Genomic DNA, 27,777 nt, shown 5'->3' with positions numbered 1-27,777 from the left:
TGTAAGAGAAGCATTCATAAGGAACGAACACCTCTCGGCAATCTTCTTTGACTTGGAGAAAACATATGACTCTACCTGGAAATTTGGAATAATGAGAGATCTTAACGACCTCAATCTAAAAGGCAGACTTACCATGATTCATAAAGGGCTTCTTATCAGATCGCAAATTTCAAATCCGCATTGGATCAACCTACTCAGACACCAACATTCAAGAAGAGGGAGTCCCACAAGGGAGTATACTATCTATAACTTTGTTTAGCATTAAAATAAAAACATAACAAAGTGCCTAACTCCCAGTGTTGATGGATATTATATTTGGATGACCTCCTGATATATTGCAGGTCAAAATATATACACACCATAGAAGGCAAGCTCCAACAATGCCTAAATAGATTAAAAACATGGGCAATAGAAAATTGATTTAAATTCTCTGAAACAAAAACCAAATGTGTACACCTCTGCCAAATGAGGGAACTCCATAACGACCCTTGTTTGAAACTTGAAAATACAGAAATTCCCATTGTAGACGAATATAAATTCCTAGGTTTGACATTTGATAAAAAAAACTGACATTCATCCCCCACCTGAAGAACCTGAAAACAAACTGCAATAAAAGACTGCAGCGGCTGCACATTATAGCCCACACAGAATGGGGTGCAGATCAAAAAACCCTTCTGAAATTATACAGTTCATTGATCAGGTCAAAACTTGACTATGGATGTTTCATTTATCGGTCGGCCAGAAGAACTTAGACACTAGACCCGATCTACCACGGAGGGCCGAGACTGGTACTGGGAGCCTTCATAACGTCCCCAGTGGAAAGTCTACACATAGAGGCCAATGAGATACCAGCAGATATAAGGAGCCATAAATTAGCAACCCAATACTACACTAAACTAAAACCATGTCCAAACAACCTTGCATACAATGACACATTCCATCCAAGACAGTGAACTATTCGAAGCAAAAGCTATAAAACCCTTCAGCTTACGAATGAAAACGATATGACAAGAATCAGAGATAACAACCCAAAATATCCATGATCGTACACGTTCTGAAATCCCACGTTGGATTCTCAAAAAACCAAAATGATCTTCGAACTAAGTAAACTCCCCAAAGCAAAAACCCACCCTAACACCTACCAGGAAAAACTCCACGACATACTTCTAGATTGTCCCGATCATCTGCATATCTACACAGATGGCTCTAAGGACCACAACAGGACAGCATGTGCAGCTGTTCTGAATGGAACAAGTCGCCAGAAGGCACTACCAATTGAAAGCTCCATTTTCAGCGCAGAAGTTTGTGCTATTGACCTTGCTCTCAACATTCTAACAAAAAGCACCAGAAGTTTATAATTTTCTCCGATTCACTCTCTGTTCTATCATCATTGAACAATATAAAGCTTAAGAAGCAAACTATTGAATAGACTAAACTCGATGACTACCCACAAAGAGGTAATCATGTGCTGGATTCCAAGCCATATCGGAGTGAAAGGTAACGAAAGAGCAAACTTAGCAGCCAAATCAGCTTTAAACCGAAACCCTGAAGCCATCAATATTCCTTACAGACTTAAAATACGAAATCAATAAACTGTTTTATGCAAAATGGCAACAGCACTGGAATAATAACACAAATAGCAAGCTCTTCCAGATTAAACCCACCTTAGGAGAATGGGGACCATCCCCACAAAAATCAAGAAAAGAACAAGTGGTAATGTCCAGAACACACATTGGCCACACAAACCTTACTCACTCCTACATACTCAGGCAAGAGCAACCACCACAATGCCTAACATGCCAGAAGACCTACACAATAAAACATATCTTTGTGGAATGTGGAGCCTATGCTACCGCAAGAAATTGCTACCTAAAAACCAACAATATGAAAGACATTTTTAAAAACACCTGCACAGACAACATTCTCTGATTTCTGAGAGAGATACAACTATGCCAAAAAATGTGACATCAAGGCCTTACCAAAAAAAAACAAGAACTTTCAACTAAAACAGATAAAACTTGTCCTCCCCCCCCCCCCACCAAAAAAGAAAAAGTACTAAGCAAACAAACACTATGGAGAAAATGAACCAAAACTATCGTCAGTATTAAATGACCCAATGAAGGTCCATATGCTGGTTAAATAAACAAACCAACCAACAAGATTGCAATCCTTGTCGAACAATAAATTTTGTTATGAATTTACATAATTTAATTCAAATTTTCCATTTATTTTATATATATATATAGAGAGAGAGAGAGGGAGGGGTAGATAGTTATGACACCAACTCTGTTGTTATAATGAAGACGCATAGTTGGCAACATTTATATATAAAAAGAAAAAAAAAAAAAAAGAGAAATAAAATTTTTAAAAAATGTCCCTTGGAGTTTGATATATAAGACAAATCCAATGGAAAGGTGAAAACTCTTCCAGACCCGTAAAATGTGAAGCAGATAGATAGATTTAAAAAAAAAAAAAAGAGGGGTTGAAAGAAACAGAAAAACACATTTTTAAATTTTGAAGCAATTTTATTCACAAAATATAACAGGAAATAAATAATTTTAAAAAATTAAAAAAAAAAAAACAAGATAAAAATTTATAGGAATAAAAAAAAAACTCATGCTAATTGTCTATGTTGAACAGAGTATATTAAATAAACAACAAAAATCAAACCAAGATATACTCTCCTTTATTTTAAAATTAGTTAGAATTTTCCTTTATTTTTTATAGATGCATAATATGACCTTCGGATTATGTGACTACACACACACACATGCACACACACTAGAATACATGTCTCAGAACAGTTTTCCTGGTACTATCAGATTAGTTTGAAGATATTGGTTTCCTGACCAAATACCAAACATTGATGTTAGTATTTTTTTCCTTTCCCTTTGCAAAACTCAGTCATGTTCTGCAAAGTTAAAAACAATTTTCCAAAACTAAACACCATGAATAAATTTGTATATAAAACTAACTTGAAACATAGTAAGTTTTCTAAAATTACTCGATTCAGCATTAAATATCCAAAAAAATGTTGATATGCCATAAAACTGAACAACCAAAGCAGTTATGCCGTCTCATGAAAACTAAAATGCTATAAAGCTTTTTTCATATGGTTTGCAGCTTTGATTAAAATCCATTACATGATTTTGAGAAATTGGCGATAATTTAAAGATTATCTTAAGAAATTGAAATTAAGGGTATCTTGCTTAATTGATTCATTACTGAAGATCAAATTTAATGCAAATCTGAAAAATGCAAATTTTTAAAATAAGAAGTTAGGCCCATATCGTGGCCTCTCGAAAATCCTTAAAAAATTTTAAAGAAACTGCATTTGGGGAAATGTTTATTAATATCTAATACCTATTAAAAATTCACAAACAAAAACAGAATGTGAATTTTTACAAAGGGCTTCCACCCCTTCCTTTGCATAAAACTAAACTAAATATAGTCTACATTACTCACTCTTAGACTTAGCTCTGCTTCAAAATTCATAATGACTAGTTCATTAGTTTAGGAGTGAATCCTGTACATACAAACATATACACAAACATAACTTTGTATAAATAGACATGATAGATAGGATGCGAGTGTTAATAATTACATAATTTTAAAATAACACGAAGCAACATTTGTTTGAATATTTATAAACTCGTCATATATTCGTGTGTGTGTGTGTGTGTATATATATATATATATATATATATATATTGAACAAGTGCATTTATTCCTTCTGTAGTTATAGTTTTGTAAATGTGTTTTTTATTTTGGAAGAAATTTCTTTCCTTTTCATTTCTGTTTTCTTTTTTAGATGTCAAGAAAGTGATTTATTCCCAAATATTTGGTGGGTTGATATTTGCATTGTATGGAGGCACTCCACAAATAGTTCTCCTCACAACAGCACCACTTGCTCTTTACACCAAAAGTAAGTAATTATATGAATAGAACCAGGATTCCCAATTAAGTGTATAATAGTTTATGCATACACTTGTAAATGAAAGTACAACAAATGGATATGACTTTTGATCCTGATTAGAAAAAATCCAATGTTTAAGACCAAACTTTATTTCTTCTAATCTCCAGCAAACATTGTCACTACCTTCTTTAAATACATTTTGATAAGCAATTTTTCTGTTATGAAGAATTTTTAGCAAAATTGCATATTTAACAAATGAGTTCCTATTTTAAAACTCTTCAAAAGTAAACCGTGTTAGTTTGAAGAGCTCACAAAATTACATTTCCTTTACACAATCAGAAAACCCTGCTAATACTATATTTATTTACTTAAGCATAATCTTTTCAGTAATATCATCTACTGGATATGTATTATGTAGTTTAATATGGTTTACTTTTATTATATGTAAAAAGTTCATGTTTTTTAATTTTACCTTAATTTTCATTTCCATTTATTTAAACATACATTTAATTTTATATATATATATATATATATATATATATATATATTACTTTATTATATTTAAAAAATATATTTTACATTCAATCTATATAATATTCTGCTTGTTCCTTCCTTAGTTCATATATTAAACTTTGAAAAAGGCTAAATACAATTTTTGAAGGCTAGACTGCCAAATTCACGAAATTTGTCTTTCAAAAGACCAATCTGGTAACCCTGCTCAAGAATGAGTGGCCTCTCTTTAATGTAGCCTCGTTTCCAAATATCATTATAACAATATATGATTATTGTTGTAATGGTATCAGAAAGAAACTCATAATTTCGGCATGCAGCAGTTCTTCACCAAAGAAAAAAGCCAGTCAAATGTTATGTAAAAAGGGGCCATTTGAAAGAAACAGGTTAAAATAAAGAATATTATCTAACAAAGAGATGATGGACTGAAGGGGTAAATTAAAGATTGTCTCTTACAATGTGATGTTATTTGTATTCAACTATGTAGCACAATATTACTCTAAGTCTTTATTAGTACCTATTAATTTGACTCCTCTGGGTCAGGTTTATATTTAAAATACAATGGATACTATTTTCATATATATAAACTCATATTTGCTGCATGTTTTTTTTTTCTCCAAAAAAATTTTTTGCGCTATCTAGAAAACCAGCTTTATCAAAACATTTGTTGATTAAATATATTTCTCATTCCATGGAATTTCCACCGGTCCTCCTAGTAATTAAATATTTCTGTAAAAATGTTTCTGTAAATAAACATTTTTATATTTAAAAATCAGTTCACAGATGTTTTTATTTATTATATTTAAAAGAAACAGATTTCCAGTGTTAAATATTCCTGTAAAAGTCTGTTTATGGATATTATGTTTTGGTGGTGTTTTGAAATTAACACCATTCACTTCCAAGGACTTTCAAAACTAGAACTCGTTTGGATCAGTAATTACCCAATTTTGCTGAAATTTTGAATTTGATTATTTTTGCTTTAAATCTAATTTCATTTCTTTTTTCCTCTTTGCAGTCATTTATACGATTTGTGAAGATTTTGAAATCGATTTTGTTGCCATGTTTGGATGCGTTGGTCTTTGGAATACATTTTTTCTCTTTCTCTACTCATTCTTTGATCTTAGTGTATTGATGCGGTGGTCAACCAGGTACGTAATGTTGCCTTTCACATTATCATCAATTCTTCACTAAATAGAAATTTTGTGTTTGCTCAGCAAAACTTTAATAACAATTCTTGTAACAATTAGCCTAGAATTAAGTACAACCTAGAAAATATATGCTTTAGAAAATCGTCATTTTAATCTGACATATTCGTTTTTGATATGTCTCCGTATTTTTTGCTGAATTTGAAAGCAAAAAAAAAATTTTTTGTGTGCAAAAATGTAATTTTTTGACATTTAACTTCAAAAGATCATAACTCCTTCCATAATAAATTGCATTAATCAAAATAAGAACCATTAGAATCAACACATTTTTGCTGAGAGACAAGTTTATTTATCCCATTAGCATGCAAATCCAGAGTTCTGGAAGCAATGAAGTCATTGAAGGCCGATTTGGCATCATCAGTTTTTGAAGCATTTTTTGCGCAGGAAGTTGTCGAGTGAAAAAGTAATAATCGATAGGTGAAAGGTCCAGTGAATATGGCAAATGACATTCTTGTAGCCCAATTTATTCAGCTTCTGCAGAGCCAGTTGAGCTTCCTTCATATTGACCAATCTCGGGCACATATGTTGGAGCTTCTGGTGCATTTCATCAATTTCTCGGCAGTTTTTGAAGCATTTTTTGCGCAGGAAGTTGTTGAGTGAAAAAGTAATAATCGATAGGTGAAAGGTCCAGTGAATATGGCAAATGACATTCTTGTAGCCCAATTTGTTCAGCTTCTGCAGGGCCAGTTGAGCAAAATGCGGGAAAGCGTTGTCATGGAGGAGAATTGGTTCCTTCATATTGACCAATCTCAGGCACATACATTGGAGCTTCTGGTGCATTTCATCAATTTGTCGGCAGTACTTCACCGTAATCATTTTGCGTAAATTCAAGAAACTGTGATCAATGAGACTGGCTACAGACCACCAAACAGTTACCATAACCTTTTTTGGTGCAATTTCGGCTTCGGGAAGTGTTGTGGAGCTTCTCCGGCATCCAATCACTGTGCTGAACATCAGTTGTTGTAAAAGATCCACTTCTCATCACACGTCACCATCCACTCAAGAAATGGGTCGTTTTTGTTAGCACAGAAGGAGCGTAGAAGACCTCTCAAAACTTTTTTGATTATCGTTCAATTCATGCGGCACCTATTTATCCAACTTTTTTGACTTCCCTATTTGCTTTAAATGGCGAACGACTGTTAAGTGGTCGGCCTCGAGTTCAACAGCAACTTCTCGTGTGGTTTTGCAAGAATCAGCTTCAATTAAGGCTTTCAAATGTTTGTTATCAATTGCAGTTGGCCAGTTGTGACCGTCATCTTCGAGGCTCTCGTCACCATTGTGAAATTTTTTGAACCATGGTTGTGCCACACGTTCGTTAGTACTTCCTGGGCCAATCACGAGCTTCTCGGCAGGTTTTCGGCCTAGTTTGAACTGGAACAAGAAAATTGTGCAGATTTGAATTTTGTCCATGCTGTTGAAAAGCCTGCAAAAAATGAAGAGATTGAGAACGGTAACGAATAACATGAGTCAATAGAGCGAAAATGATATATAACAAGGCTATATATATATATATATATATATATATATATATATATATATATCAATGAATTAATTGAGAAATATATAAAAGTAACATGTGAGAAAACGATATTGTTTTAAAAAACCTAATATTTTAAACCGAAATTTGAATAAATATGTGCATTTGTGTTCTTTAAACACAATGTCAAGTAAAAAATCCTAACCTCATGAGAATCGGGGCTGAAATGAAAAGTCGTGATAGTTACAACTTGATTTGATAAAATAAATTAAAATAAAATTGTTACAACTTGATTTGATAAAATAAATTAAAATAAAATTGTTACAACTTGATTTGATAAAATAAATTAAAATAAAATAGTTACAACTTGATTTGATAAAATAAATTAAAATAAAATAGTTACAATTTGATTTGATAAAATAAATTAAAATAAAATAGTTACAACTTGATTTGATAAAATAAATTAAAATAAAATAGTTACAACTTGATTTGATAAAATAAAATAAAATTGTCTGGCAAATGACAACACCCTTTTGATTTGTATATTTTTCTAAAGTTGAAACTTGCTCCGACTTTAGCTGTTTGTTATCAGAACTGCTTACATGAAAACTGCAAATCCATAGATACCTGTTCTTAAAAAGCACTAGTATCTTTACATGGTCAAGTCTGTTTTTATATAAAGTTAAGTATGCTCATATGTTTATAGATGTCTATGTATACGATTCACTCCTAAACTAATGAATTTTGGAATATAGCTAATAGATGTAAACGTGGCCTATATTGATTGTTTTTTTTTTGTTTTTGTTTTTTTTTTGTTTTTGTTTTTTGTTTTTTTTGGTCTCCCAACAAAAGGAGGGTGGACCTGTAAATTCACCATTGTCCGTTCGTCCGTTTGTCCGTCTGCATTTTTCTCAGTAACTACGCCTTGGAATTTAAAAAAAATTTTGCACAAACATTAAACATGATATGAGTAAAAAAGCAACAGAACAGATTTTCCGGGAAAACTCTGGTTGTCCCCCTAGGGGTGCCTTTCAGGTTACATTGGCTAAAATTGACACTTTTGTGCTTATTAAAAAAAATTGATGCCTTGGATTTTTATAAAACTTTCTGAAAAGTTGTAACTAACTGATGTTTGTCTATACTTTGTGGTAACTCTTGAATGTACCCCAGGGGCTCTTTTAGGATTAATAAAAACACTCTAACTTTGGGATTATTTTACCATATTTGTCCAAAATTTTCTGTGTATATCTATTTAGCAGTTTTGCATGGTAATGAACTCAAATTTAAATATGTTAAGGCCTTGGGGACTTTTGGGGCTAAATGGGGGGGTGGCGCAATGATGGGCTTAATCATTTCTTTTCTTTTGCATGGTGCAGAACTCAAATTTACATCTGTTAAGACCTAAAACTGCACCGTTTATTCATTTTCACTAGGATTTGACGTCCCCTGAGGATTTTGGGGGCTAAATAGGGGGGAGGGGCCCAAATGCTGAACTTAGTCATTTTTTTTTATGCCTCGTTCACTGTGCTCTCATGGGGCACCGTGCATGCTTCACTTGTTTAATAACATTTTTCTCTTATTTTTGATTGAACATTGAACAGTTACACTAGAATTAAAATGTCACTTTTGATGGAAAGACTTGCTTGTAATTTCTATAAAATCATAAATCTAATTTATATTTAAAATTTGTAAATTTGTGACAAACAAAAAATGTATGACTTATGTATAATTTTATTATTTTATTTAACTTTGTTATTATAGAAATATATATATATTTTTTTTTTTTTTTTTTTTTTTTTTCAGATCTTCAGAAGAAATATTTGCTCTTTTTATCTCCGTTGCTTTCTCTGTGGATGCTTTTAAAAGCTGTGCAAAAAGTAAGTTTGGTGCTTGTTTACATTGAGGATCTTTTTAATCAACACATTTCAGGTGAAAACATGTACTTTCATGCGATGGCAAAATTATAAATTATGAAAATTACTAAAAATGATCCTGTACACGATGTGCTAGATGTATTTTTAACCAAAAATCAGCCATAATTACGTTCTGAAATGCATTGGTTTAAAAATGGCAGACCCTTAATTTGTCAATTTAAATCAAGGATTATCTCCCTTGTTTGTCATACATAGACGTATACACACCACAACACATCACTTCGGTTCTTACTTTGGCTAAACGGCGATCAGAGAGTTCTGATTCAACTAATCAGCCAGTCACACAAGGTCCTAGCACTTAGACTCAAAATGCCAACTACCATAACAAAGAACAGAACTCCAAGATATTTCCTCATCTTTTTTGAGATGTATATAATTACTAGCAAGGCCACCTAGCGTTGCTCGGGATTGTATAAAACAATGAGAAAAATTTTGAACATGTCTGTTATTCTTAGAATAGAGGAAGTTTTTATGTCTATGTATCATTTGCCATCTTGAGCAAAAGAATATTTTACCTACCCTAGGACGGGTATTATACAGCATATGTATGGAATAATTGTACCTTCCCAAGGACTAGAAATTTACAGCACATACGTGAAAAAAAAAAAATTCCTTACCTAGGGCAGATAATGTACAACACATATTTAAAATTATTTACATACTTTTCTGTTGTGCTAAATTTCACAGGTAAGAGTTTGTTTTTACATCACAGTGCACCAGATTTGTTATGTTATACTACTGAAATACATTACATGATTTTCAATTTTGATAACTTATGTACATCACAGATAAGAATTTCTTTGTTTTTCATATGGGTACATCACTGTACAAGTACCTTATTTCCTGGGTAGGATACTGTAGAAGTACCTTTTTTTCTAATTTAAAAATGAAAGAACTTGATACTTTTAAGTAATTTTCTGTGCATCTAGAGTAAGAATTTGTTTTTTCATCTGGGTACTATAGTGAAGAAGCAGCTTATTTCTCATTTAAAAGTCATGCTATTCAAATATATAATGTGATTATCGGTTTTAATAACTTTTCTGCACGTCACAGGTAGGATTTTCTTTGTTTTTCATATGAGTACACAAGGACCTTATTTCTTGGGTAGGATAATGCACAATTACCTTATTTCTAATATATAGATGAAACTACTTGATGATTCTTCATAGTTTTCTATTGTGTGAACTTTTCCGTATGTGTTAGGTGAGTTTTTGTAGTAGAGTGCTATATTAAAGAAGCACCTTATTTCTTATATAAATGTCATACTACTCGAATATATTACATGATTTTCAGTTTGGATTACGTTATGTACGTCAGAAGTAAGATTTCCTTTGTTTTTCATATGAGTACTATACTGTACAAGTACCTTATTTCTCGGGTACTATACTGTACAAGTACCTTTTTTCTAATTTAAAAATGAAAGAACTTGATATGTTTATGTAATTTATGTCATGCTAAATCTTCTGTACGCCAAGGGTAAGAATTTGTTTGTTTTTTCTGGGTGCTATAGTGAAGAAGCACCTTATTTCTCATATGTAAGTCATACTACTTGAATATTAAACATGATACAGGGCCAGGTTTGTCGCAAAAGGGTACAACCAAACAAAGGAAATGGATTCACACTGAGAACACGTTCCCATCAAAATATTCCGAGACAGTCAAAGCATTATAGCGCTTTCTAAGGACCCCATTCATCGGCAGAGATGTAAACATAGCGACATTAAGTACCATTTTATCAGAGAAGAAGATCTGAATAATAATAAAATACAATTAATTTACTGTTCCACAGCAGATATAATCACTGACATCATGACAAAACCTCCAACCCGGACGAAACTGGACAAGTTTAAAGTTTCTATTCGGACCCTAAACTGACACTAATCTGCTCTCACATATCCTTGTTTTTGTAAAGAAAGAAAATAAATAATATGCTTAGAGCAAGGAGGGGGTATTGAAAGTAAGTACGATTACTTTTATCATAGACCCTTTTATGATTACCTCCCTTTTACGCTGTAATCCCATAATCCCTTTTCTCACTCCCTGCTTCCTCTTCCTGTCTCAAATAAAATATACTTCTCTTTATACCCATCACGCACGTGTCCGTGCCCTCCTTCAAATCTTTGTTCCAGTTCCTTTTCTCTTTTCCCTTTTCGCAACGTGATTTTTGGAATGTAACAAATAAGCCGATATATCATATATATATTTTGAATATGACATTTTCGTTACGTAAATCAAAAACATTCTTCTGGATTTTTTTGATAAGTGTTTTTGTGTATTTATTACATAACATTTAAAAATCAAGAATATCGGAATATATATATATAAAAAAAAAAAAAAAAAAAAAAAAAAAAGGGAAATTATGGAGATCAAAACCGCACCTTTGGGCCAAGATCAAAGTCTAGTGTCTGTTCTTCAGATGCTGCACTTGAATTTCTTTTCTCTTTCAGTCGAGGTGAAGTCCTTCATGACAGACAATTTTTAATTTTTGTTCCTTTTCTCCACGTTAAAAAATGACCCTGGTGTCTAACTCTGTCCTGTGGGGAGGCATAGGAACCGCAACACTTGTGCTAGTAATCGGTCAATATCCATTGCAGGAAAGGAACAACAGCTTCAAGAACATTGTGAAATATCTAAAGAAATAGATTTCTCTTTTACTCGATGTACGCATGCGCAGAATGACGCCATTGTGCTACGTTCGTCAAGGTGTCATTGCTTTCAAGTTTGAACCCTTTTTTGAAGCCCTTGGCAATTATTTTAATCGATTAAATACCTCTAATAAAATTCTGCACTAAAAACGCAATCTTTTGAGCTATTGCACGTCGTTTAATGATCATCCGTTTAGGAGGAGATACAACTTGAAAAATGGAGACACACACACACAGACATAGTGAGATTTATATATTAGATTTCTATAATTATTTTTAATACATACAGACACTAGTGTTTCAGCCTTTTCGGAATTAATCAGTGCAGGGAGTTACGATTACAGCCAGTTGGGAGATTTTAACCCGGCCACAAAGCCATCTTTGAACGTTAACTGCGAGAAATACAGTTGAAATTGACATTTATATAAATGTCAAGATGGCGAGAGTGATCTTATAATAATATCATGATCTGCACATGTGAGCTTAAGTAACCGACTTTTAATTTCAACTTAGAGTGCTCATATATATATATATATATATATATATATATATATATAGATGTTTTTATTTGTTTTTGTTAGCGATACTTTCTTGAATGAATTCAAGTATTTATACGAAAGTGCATTTTTACCTAAATGCTTGTTGGAAATAATTTTCCCATATATATATATATATATATATATATATATATATAGAGAGAGAGAGAGAAATAAAAAGCAACAAACAGCGTTGTGTTCATCAACGCTTTGTCTTTATTTCATAACTCTGTTTGCTCCTTTTTATTTTTCCATTTCGTCAGAATACTATTTCCATTATTCTCATATATATATATATATAAATGATGATTGTAGATACTTTGCTGTTTTAACATTACTCTTTTATCCTTTTGTTCTTTTCAGGTTTCTCTCACAGTTACAACACTCCATACTGTGACAATACAACTGCTAAAAACATTACCCTTGACCCCATCGAATACGCATGTGACCGGGAAAACAGTATCTTGTATCTCTTTCTTATGTTGGGAACGCTTTGGCTTGGTGTTTCACTCTTTAACTTCAAATGCACGTAAGTTCTCCTCTGCTACTTCTTTTTGTTAGACCAAGAAATTTTATCTGTTTTCCCAGTGCACTACAGTACGTTCCTGATTAGAACAGGCAGTAAATCAATTTGGTAAAAAAACTGGACAATTTCACAGATTTCGATGACAATAAAAGTATTGGAAGTGTGGAACATTAATTGACCATTATTTGATCCTGAGCAATGTCAAATCTCTTTGCTAGTAAATGTTAGCTTAGACAGAAGTGGAGATCACTGACCCCATGGCATGACACTCTTTACTTTTAGAGCTGAAGAGCCACTCATATGGGATTCCTTTGACTCTTTCACATCATCTAGAATTGCAGAATCTGCTCCTAATGCTGATACCACAACTCACTTGACCAAAACCTAAAAATCAACAAATACAACTCACTAAATAGTGATTTCATTGTCCAACCTATGTCAGTCAAAATATCCAGTTTTAGATTCCAACTTGTTTCATAAGACATTAAACTTATACTTTACAGACAGATGATAGCCATTTATAGGAATGAGCGCCAAAAGTTTGCTTAAATGTTCCTGTGTGTCCCTCTAGATATCTCTCATACTACCTGACCAGACTGTTTCAAGATACGAAACATCATGAACAAACATTTGAAGATATACAGAACTTGAAGCATGAAGACTTTTACTAAAATGACTGTATTCGGCAGTAAATGATCCGAAAAGAGTTGTCATAAAATAAAGCAACCAAACCTCATCTGAAACGATTGATGATGTCTGATATCATTTTAAAAATCTTGTTTATAATATGCAGATTATTTATTTTATTAAAGTTTTTTTTTTTTGCTCCTTGATTGTTGAAATTTGAATTGAAATTTGTTAATTTAAAAAGCCAATCCAATGAAATTTTTTTTTTTTAAACCGCAAACATTAGAATTCACTTGGATGGTCCTGTGCATCTCTAGCTATCTTTCATCCTGTATCTGTGGCGGCATTCACCCGGGATGGGTTGAGTCGGCTCTAATGGTGTTAACTGCATCTTGTGTCAAAGCCATCCACCCTCATTAGTTGGCAGCAGAATCGACAACATGATCCAGCCATTCACGGCTCCAGCAATGGACACCAAAAACATGAGTACCGAGACGATCTCCATGTCTGCTATTACTGTCATAAGCCAAGTCTTAAGTTGGCCACCTTGGCACTTCCAACCAGTGGATGCATTGGGCGCCACCAGTTGATGGGCAAACTCATTCTACCAGATTAAGCTGTTTGAAGAAACCAAACACCATGAATAAATATTTGAAGCATAAATATTTTTACTAAAAAGAACTGGATTTGGCATTAAATGACTTGAAACGGATTGATATATACAAAAACAAAACAACCAAAGACAACGGATGACATCTATTATATCATCCCATATCATCTAAAAACTTTTGTTTATTTTTCGTTTCTACATAACTTTACTAATTCGCTGTTCAAAATTGTTCAAAATGTCTAATTAACATCTACTTTTGTCGCTGATACCATACACACACACACACACACACACATATATATATACACACACACACACACACACACTTACAGCCAAGTAAAATCAGAACACAGTTGATCTATAAAAAATATGTTTCTTTTATTTATCACTGACAAATCAACTTTGGATTATAAATTATTACTGGTTTTTGACATTTCTGAAAGGTGCTCGGGGTGGTGCAGGGTTAGGCAGTTATCAGTTGGTGGAGAAATGGTACCTGGCGCTCTCTCTCTCTCTCTCTCTCTCTCTCTCTCTTCAACTAACTGACATTCTCTTTGTGATGATTTTATTTATATAAACATTCTTTTCCTATTGGAATATTTAAGATTTTCATTTGTCTACTGTTTCAATTTTTGGCCGATATCCTCTCACATATTTCTGGGTCAAATTATGTATTCCATTAGACAATCGTGGAAAATTCCACATTCTTCACACTGAATCTATTTGCATGTGTGCAACTCCTCAAATATTGTTTCTTCATGGGGTTGCCTGCCAATATCTGCCAATGTCTAACAATAACATACAGATTATTTATCTCTATTAATGAAGTTTTTTTTTCTCTATGTAAGCGTCGTTTAAAATTGAATTGAAATAATTTCAAATAAAATTTAAACAACACCTACATCAAGTAAAAAAAAAAAAACCCAAAAAACTTCACTAATTCATCTCCCGCAAGCCATGCATTCCTGCTGACTTCGAACGTTTGAAAATATCGCTGTTGTAAATAAGACTTTACGATGCTGTGAGAACAAAAGAAAAAAACAAACTGCTTCTCTTCCTAACAGTGGTGTTGTATTGTCAAAACTTTATTGATTTTAATCAAATTAATGTTTATTTTTATTTTTAACTACTGCTTAATTACTGTTGGATATTAATCATTCCTTAATTTATTTTGTCAATGAGTTTTTGTTGTTTAAATTACTGAATTCTTGTTTTTATTTTCTTTTTTTTACAGTCCATATTTAACGAGTGGCAAGAGAGAGATTTTCTCTGACTACGCTCTTCCTGTATCCGTCATCTTCATGTCCTTTGTGGGGGCCTACTTATTTAAAGATGTCAACAGTAAGTGTCTTAGTTATCATTAAAAACAAAAAAAATTTAGTGCGTGTGATATTTCAAATAAATGCATTTCAGCTGAAAACATTGCATACTTACGAATCATGTTGAAATTAGTAAAAATTCCAAAAATTATTAAAAATAGAAAAATAATTACAAGTAAAAATAAAATGTATAGTTTTATCGCATTTGTTGATGGTGCAAACATGCTAAAATCCAAGGGAGATAACTGCAGTCTATGACTTGGACAAAATAATTGTACCTATTTACTATGCCTCCCCACGGGACAGAGTTAGACACCAGGGTCGTTTTTTAACGTGGAGAAAAGGTACAAAAATAAAAATTGTCTCAGTCGTGAAGGATTTCTCCTCCACCGAAAGAGAACAAGAAAATGAAGTGCAGCATCTGAAGAACAGATACTACACTTTGATCTTGACCAAAAGGCCAAGAGAACGATTTTTGGACAAAATAATTGTAATCCGCCATTTAAAAATTGAAAATATCAGATCGATATCTTTATTTTAAAAAGAAATAGTTCTAGCAAATCTTCTACCCAATCATTTTCGTAATATTTGGAATTTTTACTACATTGTCATATTGTTGTCAGTACTAATAGTTTTTTTTGTTTTTTTTTACCTAAGGTTGTTTGATTTAAAGCTGCATCTAAAAGAATGTGTGTTGTGTCTGATACAAACTAGCAGATTATCCTCCAGCAACATTTAATCTAGAAGAAATTTTTTTGATTAAGACAATTTTTACATTTATGCCATTCAGAGTGACTCTTTTCGATAAGCTGGATATCTCTGGCATCAAAAACTGACCTTATACCAAACTTGGCCTTTGTTGATTCCCTCTCCTGTTTCTTTCGCCTCCCTCTTATTTTCTTTCTCCCCTCCCTCTTATTTTCTTTCTCCCCTCCCTCTTATTTTCTTTCTCCCCTCCCTCTTATTTTCTTTCTCCCCTCCCTCTTATTTTCTTTCTCCCCTCCCTCTTATTTTCTTTCTCCCCTCCCTCTTATTTTCTTTCTCCCCTCCCTCTTATTTTCTTTCTCCCCTCCCTCTTATTTTCTTTCTCCCCTCCCTCTTATTTTCTTTCTCCCCTCCCTCTTATTTTCTTTCTCCCCTCCCTCTTATTTTCTTTCTCCCCTCCCTCTTATTTTCTTTCTCCCCTCCCTCTTATTTTCTTTCTCCTCTCCCTCTTATTTTCTTTCTCCTCTCCCTCTTATTTTCTTTCTCCTCTCTCTTTCTTTGCCCCCCCTCTCTATATTCAATTCGTCCACATTTTCTCCATCTCTCTCTCTTTCTTTCCTTTATCTCTGTTTTTTCCTCTCCAAAATGAAATTGTGGGTCACCTTATGAAAACTGATTTATTGTTTTATATAAAATGTCTTTTATTGGTTCTCACAAAAATTATGATCAATCACTTTATTGGTTTCTTTACAACAAATTTGGATACAACATATATATATATATATATATATTTCAATACATGAATAATTTTTCTTTTCCAGTGGGATTTAGTTTTAAACCAGAAGGTATGAATGCAACCCTTTTGCTGGTGCCCTTCCATGAATTAACTGTGTCAGCCATTTTTGCTGGCATGGGTCTTGGATTCTGTCTTTCCCTGCTGTTTTTCATGGATCAGAATATTTCTGCAGCTCTTGTGAATGCTCCACAGAACAAGTGAGTATATTTGGGGGAGAAGTAGTTTCTTTTTATCTTAATCTTAGTCTTTTCATAGCTTAAAAATGCTGAGTCACAAAAACATTTTTATGGCTTTTCAGCCTTTTGGCTAAGATCGAGGCGTAATATTTTGTCTCCACAACATCAGCATCATTTGATGTTTTCATATAATTATCTCCCTTGAAAATGAAATGCTAGAAATGTTTTAAAGCTCTATCGTTTTTTTTTTTTTTTAAATTTCTTTAATTGTATTAATAATTATAATAAAAGTACTGCAGATGAAATTATAATGTATATACAATATTTGTCGATACAAATTGTAAATCTGGTGTTACCAGATCAGGTTGTCTGAAAACAGTGACTCCCTGACTAAAATGTAAGCACATAAATGTTAGTGTTTTTTTCTTTTTTGCAAAACTCTATCATATTCTGCAAAATCAAGAAAAAAAACATTTTCTTTCCCTCCTCCATCCCCCTTTTCCCCCCTTTTTTTCCTATCCTTCCCCCCTTCTTTACTGTGGCCCTATTGGTGGAGCATTACAATATGCTAACTGCCCCCCTGCAGAGGGTAAAATTCCGAAAATGGAGCCATCTGTTGGCCGTAGGTGGCAGCTCGTGAAGCATTAGAACGGGATTATAGTGGGGTCGGTTATCTCAATATTCCATAAGAATCTTTCAATTAGTGATACAAGCATCAAAATTGGCACAACTAACTTTCAGAACATACAATTTCAGGCAATCAACTTGTTACCAATAAAAGTAGACCCATCTCGATTAGATGATGGAGGTGGCATTGAGGACACATTGAGACAAAACAGTGTAAAGTTCCATCAAACATGCCGTCTGCTGTTCAACAACAGCAAGCTTGAACGTGCAACTAAAAGAGCAGCTGAAATTCAGAACAGTCCTGATGAAACTCGCACAAAAATGCGAAGAACTAGTTTGGAGATGGAATAGTGTTTCTTTTGTGAAAAGAAGGAACCAACATCAGAGCTGCGGCAAGCCATGACCATGCAACTGAATGAGAGGTTCAACGAATGTGCCCATAACCTCAATGATGGTAGACTACTGGCTCTGTTGAGTGGTGGAGATGTGGTGGCCCTGGAACTGAAATACCATTGCTTTTGTTTGACTGCTCTGTATAACAGAGAGCGAGCACACATTGCCTAAAAGAACAAAGAAGCACTAAAGTCATTTGACAAAGACATTGGTCCAGTGTTGTTAGAAGCATTCTTCCTACACTGATGCAATTATCCTTGCCAAAGCTACTAAGGTACTGCTTAGGCACATGGTGGAACACAAGTGTAAGTTTGAAGGCAGTTTGTATGAGAATTCAGTGTACGATTCCTTGCCCTCAGCTTTGCTTCAATTCATCTTGTGATTGAGCATTGGGCGGATATCAAGACATAGCTCAGGTTTGGAGCAACTCAACTGACCTGGCAATGGCTCAACTCCTTCAATACAACTGCTTTGTCAAGTACAAAAAAGGTGCTACCACACAAAGGCATTCTAGAGATGTAGAAACTCTACTTCCAGTCTACACTTAGATGTCTCTTCATGCTTAGACCAGAAAAAAAGACATCTTGTAGAGATGCTGTATGACCATGGTCTTAGTATTCCATATGATCAAGTGCTTGATATATCAGCCCAGCTGGGAGATGCAGTTGTAAGTAGATATGTTAAGGAAGATGTGGTTTGTCTCAAGTTGAGGAAAGGTCTCTTTTGTACGAGTGCGATGGACAATACAAATCACAATCCATCTACTACTGTGATATCATCATTCCATGGTACCAGCATCTCAATCATTCAGCATACAACACCAGCTGACCAGGGAGAAGCCTGAGAACCAGTTTCTATCAAGAGGAACAATGTTAAGAAAGTCTCAGAACTTCCTGACCCCTACACAAATGTTCATCTTGCTTTCTTTGCCAAAAAGAATCCATCTCCTCCCAAGAGCAATGTGACATATACATCTTTACCAAGTCTCCCCCTAAAAGATGAATGTGAATGGCTGCAGAAGGTCAGTCTCAAACAGGAAGTGGGTGATGAGGTTACCATCAGTTGGTCAGCCCACCATGCAGAGAAGAAGCGAGGTCTTGAGTTTGAAGTGAGCATAACTTCACTGTTGCCTCTTCTACGTGATGAGGCTCATTCTGTTGCTATGGTGAGACATTATATGGACAAAGTCAAGGATGCTATTGTGTCTGCACAAATAATTAACAAGAACACGGAAAGCAAAGGTATAACAATAATATATTAGGCAGAAAAGTTATATACATATTTACATGTCTTCAGATATACTTCAGTTGGAGATATTCCGGCAGGTGGCGTGTTGCATGTCTTACTGGAGGCAACATAGGCGTCTGGCCTATTTGACGGTCATTGCAGAACTCTCCCAGTATTGGTGATTGATACCTTTATATATCTCACTCGTCCACCTATGTTAATTAGTAGGCGTCTCCACAACAGCTATTTTTCACCTTAATCCAAACCAGGTTCCTTTGATAACTGCAGACAAGCCAATCTACTCTCTTGCTAAACAAGTCCAGTGGCACTGGCCTGACCGGTATGGTGAGGACAGGTTTGTGGTAATGTTTGGTGGCCTCCACATAGAGATGGCTGCATTCAGATCACTTGGGACTGTGCTCCAGAATAGCAGATGGACAGGTGCTCTCGTGGAGGCTGGGGTGACTTCCTCTAGAACTGCAGACTCATTTCTCTCTGCATCCAGTGTCACAAAACCATGCCATATGCATGAGGTCACCGTATGCTGTCTCTATATGACACTGTTCAAGCCTCCATGGAGAGTTTTTTTCCCGTTTGAGCCAATTTAGGTCATTTTTGAAAGTAGGATTATATGGTTTGTTATACCATTTTTCTGGGTCAAAATTTAATGGGGAGTCTAAAAAAAAATGTCTAAAATACAAAATATGGCCTAGTTTCGGAGATATGATAGCTTTTTCAAAGTGTGGTGTAATATCCCTGATTGGTTTACCGAACACAATAATAGTTTCACTCTTTTAACTTATATCGTACTAGAAGCCCAAAATTGAACTTTAAAATATTTTGTTTCTTCGTTTCCAAAAGACAAGAAGAATTATTGACCAATTTTCAATGCTTAAGATTTTGGGAATATAAGGGCTTCAGATGCTTCTAGTAAGATAGACAAATCATTGGAATATTTTCTAACACCAAAAATAATTAAAGCGAATAATTCAAGAAATCAGAAACTTGCAAAGTGATTAACTGTTCAGGTTAGTTAAGTCAGAAATAACACAAATCATTGCAAACAAAAGTGGTTATATTCATGATTAATTTGAATATGTTAGCTCTCTTCTGAACCTATAAACACTAAATATAACATATATGATGAAGAATATGACTTAGTGGCACTAAGAGAATTTTCCATGGTGTTCATTCCTCTATTTTGTACTTTGCGGATTTCCCTTCAACCCTATAAGGGAAAATATCAGGAATTTATCGAAATCTCCCAAAATTATGAATGGAAGAAATGAATGAATGGAAGAGTTAATGATTTTTCAGCATCAGAAACATTATTTTACACATAATTTATGCTTTTTTTTTTTTTTTTTCATTTTCCTGGCATATAACCCATGAAAAATGCACTTTTTCAGGAAATTTGAAAATTTGACCTGGGTGATAAAATAATGTGTAGTCTAAATTTGGATAAAAATGAAAAAATTGTCTCCTGCATATTTTCAACAACATCATTAAAAAACTTTTCCATGAAACAGATTTTTGTTTGAACCCTTTTAGAGCCTATGACTTAGTTTATCAGAAAAAATATTTTCGGCTTCAGAAGCTAAGTTTCTTTACAAAATGAGACGTATCTTTACCTGCATGCATCAGATTTTGTTGAATATGGCATTTTCAGATCAGTTAATGGTATACTGTATTGAAATGATTGAGTTTCCACATTTCATTATTGCATTGAAAGTTAAAAATTCTCAAGTTTTTGTAAAAATGAAAAAAAATGTCACAAATATAAATCCGTAATTTAGCTAAAAAAAAAAAAAAGAAAAAACCCGTAAAAGCGTTTTGGGCATCGTTTTTTGCAGAAGTCTATCTACACATGGTACTTCCTTGCCTGGATCCCTCATTTTTTGTAATGGATAAGTAATATTTGAAATATGGCTTTTCTTTTTTTCTTTTGTGTGCCTTTAAATGTTTTGTCACAATTTTTAGGCCATTTTCGGCTAATTTTTCCCAGAAATGCTGCCATAGTTCCAAAATTATAAACTAGAACCTAAATCCTATATGATTTTGAAAGCTTACCTTATTGGCTACATATATGAACACATGCCAATGTCTGAACTTGTGAGGGCTGGCTGAAAATAATTTTGGCTTCACATGAGAAAAAAACTCTTCACGGAGGCTTGAATAGTGTCTTATGCTCCAAAAAGAAGCATATGACTACCACTCTGCAGAAGAAAACAGTTTTGGATTTGGATGACTGGTGTAAGACACGGAGGAAAGAGAGTCCTCAGTTTCAGTTCTGGGAGCTTGTTTTGTCAATGGAGTTGGTTGTGTTCTCATTGGTTAGATCTTTCAGAGAGGCCAACATCAGCTTGTACTGTCAAGCACTCTCTGCTCTGATTCCTTCTTTGCTAATAACAATGTCAACTATGCTCGATGGCTCCCCATTCACCTCACTTTGGAACAAACTCATCTTGTAGTGTTCCGTGAATTCCAACTTGGAAAGTTTGTGGTTCACAAAACTCACAGGGAATTTTCTGGTAAAGCAATTGACCAAGCCCATGAACAAGCTAATGCAGTGGTCAAAGATGATGGTGGTGCCATTGACATTACTGAGGATCCTTCTATACTGAGGCGATGAATGGTGTATGGACCAGAGGTTAGTGAGCTGATTCATCAATATGAGTTGGCTTTCCAGGCCAAATTGGGGAATGAGAATATTAGACATTATGAGCAGACTAGCCAGTCTCAGAAGTCCTTCAGTGACAAGATCAAGAAGTTGTTTAGTGCAATGAAGGATCAAGGCAATTCTTTCCAGGAAGAGTCCAAAGATCTTCCCACACTGGACACAAAGATCTTTGCACATCCTAGTGCTACAGAGCTTGTCAGAACTCACATTGATAATAGTCAAGCTGCCTTCAAAGACTTTTTCAATAGTCTTGGTGATGAGACTTCCTTCTACAAGCCCATCAAAAAGAAAACAGATTTCTTCCACCAGCAAGCAGCTGTAGCTTCCACTGATAAGAAGAAACAGGTACTGAGAAGTGACTGCAATCTGTTCTCACAGATTCTCATATCCTGTCAAGCACGAGAATGTGATCTGTTATCATGTCTTCAGACATGAGAATCAATCTTTTCCTGCAACACTGAGTGACACATGGAATCTCTATCCTGGAAAGAAATCTGACCTTGATGGCATTCTGGAAGATACCATTGGTCTTCTTGATTTTCAGCCAGAATGTGATGTCATCATTATTGATGGTGCGGCTCTTGTACACTCTCTTGCGCCAAAGACCTCAGACATTTGAGAAATATGTTGTCTATCATGTAGTGTAAAAAAATTTGGAGTTACTCATCGAAGTATGAGTGAACAGACATTTTTTGTCGACAAGACTTCAAGCCTCAAGGCTGAAACGAGATCAAAGCAAAAGAAGTCAGCATAGAGTGACAAACAAAACTAAGTTGCCACCTATCTACACGTATCTGGTCCAGTTTTCTGAGAGAAAGTGGCAATAAGACAGAACTGTTTGAATATCTAGCTGATGTCACGGTCTGAAGCCCAAAGGAGGGAAAGTGAGACCCCAGGGTGGATGCAACTCAAACAGTGGATATAAGTCCATGGCAGAGCGACCGCAATGCTGTTGGGGTCAGATTATTTTTAGAATCCATGCGAGGCTATGCAAAGGCTGTAGGGAACACAAGTAGCAGCAGCAGTTGAGAGGAAGAGAAAAAAGAAAGAATCAGTTAGGATTCGCGTTTTGGTGAAGCAAGGCGATGTTTTTGTTGGCTCATAGAATGAGAGGCAAAAAAGTGACTGATACCTTAAAAAGGAAAAAAACGTTACATGGTTGAATCTGAGTTAGCCATGAGGAGCAACAAATGTTTCTCCCTTTTTTTTACTGGGTCTGGAGAATGGAAAAGATAATGAAACTTAAAAAAATAAATAAATAAAAAAAACAAATGTTATATGCGGTAACACATTATCCCGAAATGGAAATAAGCATCTTCGATTTGGACTCGCATGAGAAACGGGTTTGTGAATTTCTCCTCTCTCTCTCTCTCCCCCCCATCAAAAAGACTTTTGTGGTGTTGCAATCTGGCAGATACTCGACTGGAATTTACTGTGCGGAGGGACTGCTGGATGAACTGTTGACCCCATCTCTGAACTAATTCCCCCCCCCCTTTTCCTCTGGAATTAATGGCGATAGCTCCTGGGTTATTTTTTTTTGTTTGTTTGTTTATTTGTTTTTATACATAAAAAAAACAAAAAGATAAATAAAACCCATATAAAATATATATATATATATATATATATATATAAAAACTATATTTCTGCTCATTATTTCATATTGAATTTCTTTTCCCCCTTTGCATGCTCGCTTCTGACTGTTTTGATTAGAGACTCTGGAAAATTCAACAGACAATTAAATTTGCTTACACTTGACTGCATTGGGAACTAACCGAGTAGCCGTCCCTTGTGGTAAATTTCCTTATCGTTCTCTAAGCCGGGTGCATGCACTAACCCATAGTCCGTGTGCTGGAATTAAAGTTACTGCTGTGCATTTAAACCCGGACAAAGGATGTAACACAGACAAGATTGTATCCATGTATCCCGACAATGTTGTAGTTGTGACCAAAAGAGAGATCTTGTCAAACAAATTCATCAACTTTGAAGGTCTACAACCTTGCAATCATGAAGAAGCTGATTCCAGGATTTTCACACACGCAGTTCATGCAGCCAAACAGAAGACAAAGCCTGTGTTGATCAAGGCATGTAACACAGACATCCTTGTCATAGCAATTGGTGTTTTTGCGAGTCTTCAGAATGTTGGCTTAGAAATGCTTTGGCTAAAATTTGGCCAGGAACAGTCCATTAGATGGTTCCCAATTCATGAGATGGTGATGAACCTCAACCAAGGGAAATGTAGTGGCATGCTCTTTCATGCCTTCACTGGTTGTGATGTGGTCTTGGCCTTTCGAGATAGAGGGAAGATAACTGCATGGCAAACATGGCCAGTTTGTCTTGAAGTGTTCAGCAAACTGAATCAGTACCAACTTACCATAGAAGATGCTGATTCTTGAGAAATTTGTTGTCACTATGTATGACAAACACAGCAACACTATCAAGGTTGATGAGGCAAGATTGCACTTGTTTGCTCGGAAGCAAAGACCCTATGACTCCATTCCACCAACTAGTGCATCTCTCGTTCAGTATGTTGGACGATCTGCATTCCAAGCTGTTTGCATATGGGGCCAGTCAACAGAATGTACAATGCAACCTGAAAGACCTGGCAACTGAGGCTGGCAAAAAAGAAATGGTGAAGCCTGGGAAGTTCTTTGGTCAACCCTCCCACCCATTGCTTAATCCTGCCAGCATCTGACACAAAATTTATAACAATTAAACAAAATGCTAAACAGTACAAATTAAACTTTAAATCAAAAACCTAGAAGTTTACAATAAACTGCTTACATTAACTGAATTAAAAGATTTTATTAAGATCCCATAACGCAGCTGTAGGACCAGACGAAATCTTACGACAGCTCCCTACAGAATCACTAAAATGATTACTAAGAATTTACAACAAATTATGGACAGAAGGCAAATTCCCAGATTAATGGATACAAACTAAATTAATAGCAATTCCAAAACCAGGAAAAGAGAATTTGAATCTGCAAAACTACAGACCAATCTCATTAACCAGCTGCCTGTGCAAAATAATAAAAAGGATAGTAAATGACAGATTGGTTTGGTATCTCGAATCCAACAACTTATTTCCAAACTACAATGTGGATTCTGTAATAAAAGCAGCACAACTGATCACCTAGTTCAACTAGAAACAGCTATAGGGGAAGCATTCATCAGGAATGAGTACCTATCAGCAAACTTTTTTGACATAGAGAAAGTCTATTTTTCTTTTCTTCTTTTTACATGGGCATCAGCACTTATCAAGGCCTTAAGGCCACTCGAGGATAAAGGTTACAGAGTGTACAGTAGAAATTGGACAATATAGTAATCGTTAGTAATGGAAATTTGGTGAATTTGTTAACTTATATGGAATGACTCATCAAAAACTTGTTTACGTTAGACTTGAAGACAACCATATTGTAATCAGCTGGAGAGTAGGAAAACGGAAGACAATTCCACAGGCGTGCAGTTTGGTGAGGGGGGGACCATAGATTGGAGCTCAGCCGAGCACTTGCAATGAAAATAACAATAAAACAAACATTTCTTCTGTGAGAAAGAGGTTGCAGGGAAGAGAAAAGGACATCCCCTACGAGGCTACGAAGTCTATTTTGAACTCTATCAAGGCAGGATAAGTTCTTTCTAGCAGCTCCTGCCCGGGTGTGGCAACAGTACTCCATCCTTGGATGTACCTGGCTCTTATATAGAAAGAGAATTGCATCAGCAGTAAGATCTCTACTGGATCGATAGAAGGATCCCACCATTTTTCCAGCGGCTTTGGCAACGGATTTAATGTATGTGTTCCACTTAAGATCAGGAGTAAAAGTCAAGCCGAGAAGCTTGTCAAAACATGCCTCCCCAAGACGAGAGCCATTCATTTTAATTGATGCCAGATGGGGATCAGAGCATTGATGATGTAAAGATAAAAGCTTTCTTTTAGATGCATTAAAAGTAACCAGCCACTCCTTTCCCCATTGTACCACATTCTCAAGATCAGAGGAGAGAGAATCAGAGAACTTGGTCGTTTACAGTCTTAGATGTGCTACCATAGATAGTAGTGTCATCAGCATAAATGTCTACAAATGATGGAAGGACCCCTGAAAGATTCCAGCATCAATACTGAGAGCTTCTGGTTTCTGCCCATCAACCACTACTTTTATGAACCTATTAGAGAGAAATGATTTAATAATTGAGAAGACATTTCCAGTTATACCGTAGCTGGAGATCTTGTGAAGTAAACCTTCATGCCATACTCTATCAAAGGTCTTTAATATGTCAAGAGCAATTGCCCTAGAAAGGAAGCCTCCGTCGAGAGTTTCACTTATCCTATGAGATATAACTGTAAGCATATCTACTGTAGATCTAGCAGAACGGAAACCATATTGCGTGTCACTAAGAATGTTATTTTTACTGAGATGTTTGATTACTTCTCTATTTAACACAGATTCCAGCAACTTACTCATGACACGCATGAGACTTATTGGCCTGTACTGAAAGAGAGATGAGTGATTATTCTTAAATGCAGGGCATACTGATGAGATTTTTCATGTTGATGGGATGCAATTCTCCTTAAGGCAACGTTTAAACAGTTTTGTAAGGATGGATGCTAGTTCTGGTTGAAGTCTTTTGAGTACTATAATTGGAATACCATCAGGGCCTGTTGCTTTACTGGAATCAAGGTTTTTAATTAGCTTGGCAACATCACATACAGATATTTGTATATCACATAGCGTGTTTTCTGATACAGGAGGAAATATTGGAGGTTGGCGGCCTTGGTCGCAAAGGGTAAAATTAGCTGCAAAGTTCTTGGCAAAGAGTTTGGCTTTGTCTGATGCTGATGAGATTACCTCAGGTCCATTGATGATAGTTGGGATAGAACACACGTTTCTGTTCAGGATTCTGTTTGCTATTTGCCAAAACTGGTGTGAACCAAGCCGCTGCTCAGCTACTTTGGACTTAACGGACTGAGCATACAACTCTCTATGATACGAGATGGAAATATGGAATAACGAGAGATTTAAAAGGCAGACTCCCACAATTTATAAAAGGATTCTTATCTGACCACAAATTTAGGGTTCGCATTGGATCGGCTTACACGGATACCACCAATCAGGAGGAGGGAGTCCTCCAAGGTAGCATACTATCCATGACACTATTTAATGTTAAAATGAACAGCTTAGTGAAATGTTTGGACCCTGGCGTTGAGGGGTCTTTATATGTAGATGACCTCCTGATGTATTACAGATCAAAGTATAGGCACAACATTGAGTGCAAACTCCAACAATGCTTAAATAAATTATACAAATGGGCAACGGAAAATGGATATAGATTTTCCAAATTAAAAACCAAATGCATTCATTCCTCTCACAAGAGAAAACTTCACAATGACCCTACACTGAGACTCGGAAGAACAGTAATTCCCATGGTAGAACAACACAAATTTCTGGGACTAATATTTGATAAAAAACTGAGATTCATCTCTCACCTGAAGAACCTAAGAAATAGTTGCAGTAAAAGACTACAAATACTACATGTAATAGCACACACAGAGTGAGGGGGGGCATTCAAGAAACTCTAATGAAGTTGTATAAAACTTTGATCAAAACTAGACTACAGTAGTTTTATATACCAATCAGCCAGAAAATCTACCTAAAGACTTTAGACTCAATCTGCCATGGAGGACTTGGTGCTTTTAGAATGTCCCCAGTTGAAAGTTTTCATACAGAGGCTAATAAAATTCCTGCAAATACAGGATGTCCCAAAAAGGAACTGACGGATTTTAAATTTGATTAACTTTCTCAATATTTAAGTTATGCTTACCAATTTTCATAGGTAAATGAGCCTCTCCGTAATTTTTTTTTTTTGAGATATAGT

General features: G+C 35.0%; 1 protein-coding gene and 1 pseudogene across 13 annotated transcripts in view; one reads left to right on the top strand and one right to left on the bottom strand.

The window, feature by feature from the left end:
- Window positions 1-27,777, top strand: part of LOC145259180 (solute carrier family 4 member 11-like) — a 533,927-nt gene that overhangs the window by 464,681 nt on the left and 41,469 nt on the right. For all 13 annotated transcript variants that reach the window (XM_080116942.1, XM_080116953.1, XM_080116950.1 and 10 more), the window contains 6 exons: window positions 3,812-3,925; window positions 5,442-5,574; window positions 8,912-8,985; window positions 12,587-12,752; window positions 15,221-15,327; window positions 16,832-17,003. In XM_080116942.1, coding sequence (XP_079973068.1) covers window positions 3,812-3,925; window positions 5,442-5,574; window positions 8,912-8,985; window positions 12,587-12,752; window positions 15,221-15,327; window positions 16,832-17,003 — 766 coding nt within the window. The remainder of the gene's footprint in view (window positions 1-3,811; window positions 3,926-5,441; window positions 5,575-8,911; window positions 8,986-12,586; window positions 12,753-15,220; window positions 15,328-16,831; window positions 17,004-27,777) is intronic.
- Window positions 15,645-15,778, bottom strand: LOC145259356 (U2 spliceosomal RNA; annotated as a pseudogene).

This window comes from Euprymna scolopes, chromosome 34 (assembly GCF_053919585.1).
Source record: "Euprymna scolopes isolate OS-2025 chromosome 34, ASM5391958v1, whole genome shotgun sequence".
NCBI lineage: Eukaryota > Metazoa > Mollusca > Cephalopoda > Sepiida > Sepiolidae > Euprymna > Euprymna scolopes.
The sequence above is the reverse complement of the archived record's forward strand: the minus strand, read 5'-3'. Positions and strand labels throughout refer to the sequence as shown.